Source organism: Melospiza georgiana, chromosome Z, assembly GCF_028018845.1.
Source record: "Melospiza georgiana isolate bMelGeo1 chromosome Z, bMelGeo1.pri, whole genome shotgun sequence".
Classification (NCBI taxonomy): Eukaryota; Metazoa; Chordata; class Aves; order Passeriformes; family Passerellidae; genus Melospiza; species Melospiza georgiana.
This window is the reverse complement of record NC_080465.1, coordinates 6,709,303-6,717,608: the sequence shown is the minus strand read 5'-3', so window position 1 is coordinate 6,717,608 and position 8,306 is coordinate 6,709,303. Positions and strand designations below refer to the sequence as shown.

The 8,306-nt window shown below is 38.4% G+C and overlaps 1 protein-coding gene across 2 annotated transcripts; it reads right to left on the bottom strand.

The window, feature by feature from the left end:
- Positions 1-7,601, bottom strand: RFESD (Rieske Fe-S domain containing). Of its 2 annotated transcripts, none has more exons than XM_058043979.1 (4): positions 7,537-7,601; positions 1,380-1,560; positions 1,255-1,289; positions 1-1,075 (listed from the first exon to the last, which is right to left on the bottom strand). In XM_058043979.1, exons 1-4 carry the CDS (start codon positions 7,597-7,599, stop codon positions 782-784), a joined length of 573 nt encoding a protein of 190 aa, XP_057899962.1. In that variant the 5' UTR covers positions 7,600-7,601; the 3' UTR covers positions 1-781. The 2 variants fall into 2 exon arrangements, with proteins under 2 accessions (XP_057899962.1, XP_057899961.1); XM_058043978.1 differs by lacking the exon at positions 7,537-7,601 and adding an exon at positions 2,324-2,616.
- Between the last annotated feature and the right edge of the window lie 705 nt (positions 7,602-8,306).

The window sequence follows — 8,306 nt, the reverse complement described above, 5'->3', positions numbered from 1 at the left end:
TTTTGCCTCTACACAGACAACACTTTTTTTTTTTTTTTTTTCAAATGAATGCAGAAAAATGTGGTTACAATAAAGAAAAACAAGCAAACAAGGGTCACTAATTTATATATCACGCCAAACAGCTCCCTCTTTAACCAACAGAACCAGGAAGAACAAGGTATATATAATAAATCCTTGCTGCATTATTTGATGAACTAATAAGAGGAATTCAGTGAGAAGGAGGAAAAGAAATGCATTTATATACTCAAGGTGTCAATGCATAAATAGGCATAAAAAAGTGTGCTAAAAAATTCTGAAATTCTGTGCTTCCCTTTGTGGCGTTTAATAAATAGCTAGAAATCACACAAATATCTCAAAAGTTAAAAGTTTCCATGACATTTTTACCACAGGCATTAGAAGTATAAACTGTTAAGTATATAAAGATAACCTTTACACCTGACTATCTACTTTTAATTATGTAGTAAGTTTTATAAGCCATAATATACTATATCCCCTCTTAAAAATTAAAATAGTTCGAGCAAAATATCAAATATTGTGAGGCACTCTGCTGGAATTAAGTCTTTTTTTGAAATGCAAGTGCAAAAAATATCCTCAGCACAAAATCAGTCACATTTCTGACAATGCAGGTTTCTTATCATACTCATTTCTATGTATTTCAATGCTTTAACATAACAATATTAGAATTTAATTTGGAGACAATCTTGATGGCACAGTCCATTTTTATTTCCCAACAGATTCTTCATTTGTGCATTCCCCAGGATTCTGGCTGTCTGGCCATGACCTACTCCGTGTCTTCTGAGCGGCTTGGTTTTCCTATAGCTAATTCACCACCTTGTTTGTACTTTTCAGCATAATAATCAGAGTCAAAGCTCACAGAAAAATCTGGGGGACTCACATAAACATTTCCACTGTCTATTGTGACCTTATAAATCCTTTGTTTGACTCCTTTTGATTGCCACTTTGGTGTTGGTGATGGCTCCTGAGGATTTATTCCTTTGTACAGTCCTTCTCCTGTTTCCAAGGCAATTTTAAATTTATGCCAAGGACAAACAATACATGCTTGTCCATCGATATCCTGCAGGAAGAAGAAGAAAAGATAGCAAGTAATCTTCTAGGACAGAAGGTATGTTTGGTTGTAAGGCTGTCTGAAGTTATAAGTTTCTCTATATAGTGTTCAGATAAAAGCATTACAAAAAATCCATTAGTTTTCACATGACTCCACACCTCTGCATTAGTTTTATTTTGCTTACATACCTCTATTTCTCCAAAACACAAAGGGCCTCCTTCATCTGAAACATGGCAGAATACCATATTAATTTATGCAGCAGATTTTATGCTTAATTCTAACAACACTGATATCACACAGGCCAATATCTTACGGTAGCAGCGAGAATCCAGAGCATGAAATTTCCCCTCATGGTAGAAAACAACAATTTCTCTGCCATCGATTTTGGGTGTTATTCTTTGGGACTTCTTTATGTCATCTTCTTTGCCAATGAATATAAGACCATCTGGCTGCGTTTCAGCTCCTCCTGTGCTTGAGCTGTGTGAATCCACATCCTTAAAACACACAAACAAATAAATTAAAAGGTCACTTAGAAAGCAATTCACATTTGGATTTCATGTGAGGAGAGGGAGAGAAGATTTCAGTGAAAGACTGTCAGCATGCAGAGGTAGAAAAGCACAAGAGCTTGGTGACAATGTTCAGTTACTGTGTTCACTAACAGAACTGACAGGACAAGGAAAACCAGCTGCTGGAAACCAGATACCTGAGGCTCAGGCAAGATAAACTCTCAATCACTATTTGTTTACTCTGCACCTAAACCACTTTCACCCCTCAAAACACACATGCAAACAAATATAAGGATGGCCAATGTAAAATACTATACAGTTCAGGTATGCAACAGGTAACATTTACATATAAATCCAATACTTTTCTATAATATTATGGTTAGAAATATAAAGTGATTAAAATTAATAAAATATTATTCTGCAAAGGAAAGAAAACATTTTTTATTGAGAAGCTGTATTCAACCTGACATTTCTAGTAAATTTTCCTCTTTCCTTCCCTCCTCCTATGTATTTCAAACATATAACAGACTCTCCCTCTCACAAGACAGAACATAAGCAGTTTTATGAAAACAGCCTTCCCTTTAAATTTACTTGCAATTAGGTACTGTGTTCCAGTTCTTCCCAAATTCCCAATACAACCTTGCTTCCTCAGTAAAACAAAGCCAAACCAGGTCTTTATAAACACAGAAAGGGTAAACATGGATAGGGGGAGGAGGGGGTGTCTCTCTGGCTGCAGGGGGCTGCACTGTACCTTTGGTCCATACCAGATTGCAATGAAGATGAGAAAGCAGATGAAGAAATGAAGGCTGAGGATGATGAGGTCCAGCATGGCCTCCCTTCAGGTCTGTCACCGCTGCCCTGCCTTGTCCCCATGTGTCACAAGGTGCTTCTCAGCCCCTCTTTAAGCGCAAGCAGGAGGCAGCGGGGCCAGGCCCTGCAGCACCCTGTGACGGGACTGTAGAGGCTCAGTGCATCAGAAACTGGCTCTGCCAGGGCTGATAAGAGCCAGGGGCAGGCTGGGGCTGGCCTGATAAGGGAGGAGCAGAGCTTCCAGTTCCCCCTGCTGCTGTCCTCGCCGTGAGCAGGTCCTGCGGCCTGCTCCCAGAGCCCTGCTCAGAGCCACACGCGGCCCGTCCTCAGGATCAGCAAATGCAGGTTTCCTCTTAAGCCACCGTGCTGGGGAGACCGGTTTGAGTTCCAGTGTGGCATTTCCAAGACCAGTTGTGAGCTGATCTGCACGGGATCAGCTGCTTAGACCAACTCCCTGCTTTCCAGTTCAAGGAACTGCCACCCAGTCTTACCCAGAAAGTGAAACGTCACTGCCAGGCTCACAGGATGATCCAGTAAAGCATTCACACTCAGTTTTTTCAGGCGATAAGCAAGATAACCACAGGAACCAGAGTAGGAAATCCCCAGTTTTTGCTATCACCTTTTGGCTGACTCTCCCTATAAACTTTCCAAATTGCCAAAGACACTAAAATGCAGAAGCCTGTAATTAAAACCTCGCTTATTGAGATGCTTCTGTAAACCCTGTGTATATAAATGCATACATCTCTAGAAACAGAAACACACACACATATACATATGTATTTGTGTACACACATATCTGTTTGTATCTCCCAACCAGTATTAGAATACATCTAACCTCCAGCTCGTTTAGATGACTACTTACACTCAGCTTGGATTTTGCACAAATGAATTATCCAGGTTCCCATTCTGAAACCTGACTGAGATCATCAGCAGCACATTGTGTACCCCGAGTAGCCTAAAACTGGCAAGCAATCAGTAGCCAAAAAGTTCCTTTCACAGCTGATACTTGCACACTTATCTATGAACAAATGTAGGCTAAGGACTACACTGGCACGTCAGGGGCCCTCCAAAAGAAAACACTCAAGGCTACTTTCTTCCCCTAGATAAGAGGAAACGGGTCACATCACCTCCTCACAGATCCCAAGACAGAATCCTGAGATATCGGAGCAATTCCAAACTGTGCAAGTGAGCATACTTCAGTAAGTGAGTAAGAGGAAAGGTTGATTCCAGGCTTATGCAGGTAATTTAGCCTTCCAACAGTTTTTTTCCTGATAGTTTCTTAAGAGGTTGGCTGCTTTGATATTTTCTGAGTCACTGCAGACAGCATGGATGGAATTGTCCCTGCTGCCAAGTGCCACCTGGTGGGAACAGCAAAGGGGTTTGCAAGCAGTGTAAGGACTCCTTCTACAGCTGGAAACAGAGCTGGATTTGTAAATTGTGGCAATCCTTGCTGTACCCTGCTCTGAATAATTTTTCCCTATTTTGGGTAAAAGAAAATTACCCCTGCTGCAGGGCACATTTTATTTTATTTTATTTTATTTTATTTTATTTTATTTTATTTTATTTTATTTTATTTTATTTTATTTTATTTTATTTTATTTTATTTTTTCGTTTCGTTTCATTTAATTTAATTTAATTTCATTTCATTTCATTTCATTTCATTTCATTTCATTTCATTTTCTTCCCGCTGTGTTTCCTTGTCAAACTTCAAAAAGCCTGTAAGATCAGCGGGATGGCAATTGCTACACAAATTGCCCAGATATTCTTCTCATTCAGATTTCTGAATTCTCATTCAGAACATGAGTTTTTGTTATCATTAAAAAACTTTGCAATATTTTGGTCATATTTGTGGATTTTGGGATACATTATTTTAGAAATAAAATTGGCCAGTCTGTTGTCGGGAGATTTTTGGTAGTTGCTGTTGTTTAAACCCACCAGAAGAGTCTTGGATTGTGATCATTTCTTTTCGAGCAGGCTGGTGCAATTCCTGCAATAGTTAACTAATGAGCTGCACAGACTGTAACAGGCACACTGCAATGGGATGTTGTATATGCTAAAACCTGCCCTGCTTGTGGCAAAAGGCTTCTAAAACATTGTTATAATTATTCCTGCCTTTTAAGGTAGAGCAATGAAGACTGTATCCTCCTCACTTAGTTCTGTTGCTATTCATAAGATTTTTCACTGCACTCACTGAACCAGCTGATTTTTTCTTTTTTTTCATCATTTTGACATTACAAATAAAACCTGTACTTTTCTGTGGTGTGAGAGCTCTGTTTCTGTGTGGTCGGGCAAGAGCAACCTGCAATCTTTAGAGCTGGTAGCAAATGTGTTATTAAAACCCTCAGCATGATGATGACAGCTCACATGTACAAAAACGATGGACCAACCAAAGCAGGTGACATCAAAATCTCAGCGGCTTCTTTTTTAGTAATAATGGTGAAGCCTAAACCACCCCCCAAACACAAAGGGGCTGTGAAGCACATTCCCACTGATTTGTGTCAGCCTCCCTATCTCGTGCAAGATCACATCTACTTTGGCCATTCCTGACAAATATTTTGAACTAAATTCCAGTGGCAGAGTTTGCATAACTTGGCAGGCAGTTTTCATGCCTAAACACTTGGAGTTCTTCACTCTTTTCCTCCAAATTGCTCATCAGAAGAGGCCTGCCTGGAAACCAAAATAATTTCTCTTTCCTGCTCTGGGTGGCAGCATTTTCCAGGTTGTGAAGCCTTAGTCGCTGCAGAGGGCTCCTCAAGGTTCCTCTGACGGCTGATACCTCATACAACTTGCATGTCTCGTGTTTGTATTATTTTCCTCCAAATGCTCTCATATTTTTATGATCCTTCTAAACAGATTAAGTCACAAAGCAGAATCAATGCCCTGAGCATTCACTGCAGTTAATAAAACAGTTGCCTCTTGTGACTCCTTTAAGCCACATGTCACTCATTTCCTTTTCCACCCCATCATGTGGTTGGCTAATGCTCTGCTTCAAGTTCTCTAAAATTTCCAGGCATATTGCACTTTTTTTGAACTGCAAAAATGCAGCTCGGACAGTTTTTTGTTCACCAATATAATGTTTTTCCCTTCCCTTTTTATTTTTACTTCAAACTAGTCCATGATTATTTTACCTGATTGATTTAAGGTATTTTTTCCAGCTAATCAAGACTCCTTTGGATTTTAGCCTATCCTGAGGAGCGCTGGTAGCTCTCCCAGGGTGCATTTTCTCAAGCTTAGCAAGGAGTGCATACTCCTGCATTCAATTCCTTCCCAAAAAAATACCAAACAGCACTACATTGAATTCTTGCAGACCAATTATTTTATCTGGGGAAAAGGCACAAAGTAAAATACAAGTGTTTTAAAACTCATTATCTATATAAGTTTTTGATATAAATAGTTGGAAGACAAAGCTATTCAGATTTTATGTCCTATTTTCAACTGGATAACTGGTTGCAAATATTTGAGAAGAGACAAGCAGACAAATCTTTTGTTCTGCTTTTAGAAAATGAAAGTGAAACAATACAAGATTTTTCACTGGCTTTCATTGCCAAAAGTGCAATTTTATCTCCTGATCCATGTTCTCTCTGGAAACTGCAGTTTACACATGACAGTTCTGAAAGAGCAGGTTTTGCAGTCTGTATTGCAAAGAATGTTTTCCTGACCCTTAGCTTAAAAGATCCCAGATAAACCCTCTAAAGTTCAGTTTCAATAAGATTAATCTCCTACATGTTTTATCACAGAGCACTTCAAAAATTTACTATTAATGTTAATTTCCATGTGTGTTTAGGTAATTTAATGTCAGTCTTATTTCTTTCATTCTCTGTCTCATAATGAGTGCCTGCATATCCAAGGAGGTAAGAACTACATCCATTATAATATCTTATTTTCATATTATTACATATTATCCTGCTGGTCCAGATCAATAGTACATTTCCTATATGGAGTCTTTATCACATTTCTTCCACATGACCCTTCACAATGGAAATTTCTCTGATAAGCTAATGAACCTGCCGTCCTTTCATGTTTAATATTATTCCTGGATGCATTTTTACTATCATTTCTGTAGTAAACTGTTAGGCATGACTGCTAGCAAAGACTGTGTCTAAACCTCCTTTTTTAACAGCAAATAATTCTGAATCTAATGATTCCCTGTAGCTGTGTTGATGACAGTAACAGTAATAAGGAAATTGTTTTTGTAAGAAGCCACATATCTCACAGAGCTGAAAATATATCATGTGCCACAAGAAAAATGTACTTTCTAAATATTCCTTCCCCTCTGTACCAGTGAGGGAGCATGCAAATCCCAGGGAATCGTGGTTTCCAATCCTGTAAATTAAGACCAATTTGTACAATCATTTTTATGTATGAAGACCTTACTGCAAACTAGGAAGAATTCTGAATGCCCAATTAATGCTTTCTTCTAAACTGTCAATAATATGCTGCTAAGGAAGACTTCAGGAATAACCTTACTCTTTAGTCCATGCACAACAGCACCTCATCCATGCCCTAAATTTTTTCTCTCCCTGCAGCTCTGCTTTGCCTGTCTGTCCCATTCACAACTATTTCCATAATTTCAGTCAACACTCGGTCCTCTTGTTAGTTCTTTAGTTAGTTGCTCAGTTCCTCTTGCATGAGTCACATAAAACATTCCATATTTCACTGCAGTTACTGTGCCTCTGACTGCTTCTTGTGATTACTTTACAGAGTACTCTCACTTCATCTTGCAAAAGATTCAAAAGTTATACAGTTGTTTGTCTTGTAGACTGGGTAAGCAACATCCATATGATTTATTCCCAGATCTTTTTTTCTTCCCCCCTGCCAAAGTCTAGCCTATCAATATTTAAAAAAAAACCAAATCAGAACAATACCTACCAGGTATGGCATCTGCCCCTGTACATACAGCATAATAAAATATTTTCAGTTTTCTCACTTCCTGCTCTGAGAACTCTCCTGTGCAATTCCTTGGTGTACAATGAGTAATAATCTACTGAGTGCACGTCTGCAACCATTTAGGCATTTCAATAATTTCATATGTTACATAAAGGTAAGAAGAAATTACAATACTTTAGCAACTAAATTTAACACATTTTTTTAAAAAAATCACAAAACCTCCCAAAACTAAACAAAAAAAAGCAGATGTAATTTAAAACCTTTTACCATATATTTATCGTTTTCAGTCTGCGGTCCCAGAAACACAGAGGCTAATCTGTTACACAGCATTGTTACCTCCTTCATGTTCTCCCTCTGCTTCCACAGATATCAAGCTATTTTAAAAGATGCCTGCAAAAATCAGCTAGAAACAAAGCCTAGGAGCCAGAAATATGTGCTTTATCAGCTCATGTCTTTTTTTTTTAAGGGGGTACTGCAGAACAATCTCCTACAGTTTTACTCTATAGAAAATACAGAAATACTGGCGTAGCATCTCATTAGCTGTAGCATAACTATAAACCATAAAGACTGGGCATTATGTGAGACTACAGAACAATATAGAAATTCATTTAGCCTATAAAGGTCTTCAGGACAGTGCATGACAGATCTTGACGCCTTGATAGAAATAATTCAGTGCATTACACCAATTTTATAGTACTCTCTCTTTTTTTTTTTTTTAAGCAGGTGCCGATCCATTTAGTTATAAAGAAGTGTAAGATAATCCTGTTGTTTTCTGTGGTAATTCAGGCCTATGAAAGAAGCCACATGCCCTGAAAAAGTGCTACCTTGTGCAAAATGCAGAGGACCATCTGCTCAGCAGCACAAGGTTTCACAAGCATATTTTGCTAGTACTCTGTTCTGTATTATCTCCCCAGCAGACCTAAAATTTAATTTAAGTTCTAAGTTCATCATCAATGCACTCAAAAGAGAGATTGATCTTTGTCATTTTCAAAACACAGTTGCACTCCAGAAGAATCAGCAAATGGTGATTAAATGGT

Coding starts and splice junctions, on each gene's coding strand:
- RFESD (XM_058043978.1), bottom strand. CDS start 2,401: ATGCTGGACCTCATCATCCTCAGCCTTCATTTCTTCATCTGCTTTCTC. Junction 1,290..1,379: donor TCTGGATTCTCGCTGCTACC/GTAAGATATTGG, acceptor GCCATGTTTCAG/ATGAAGGAGGCCCTTTGTGT. Junction 1,076..1,254: donor TGTGTTTTGGAGAAATAGAG/GTATGTAAGCAA, acceptor TTCTTCCTGCAG/GATATCGATGGACAAGCATG.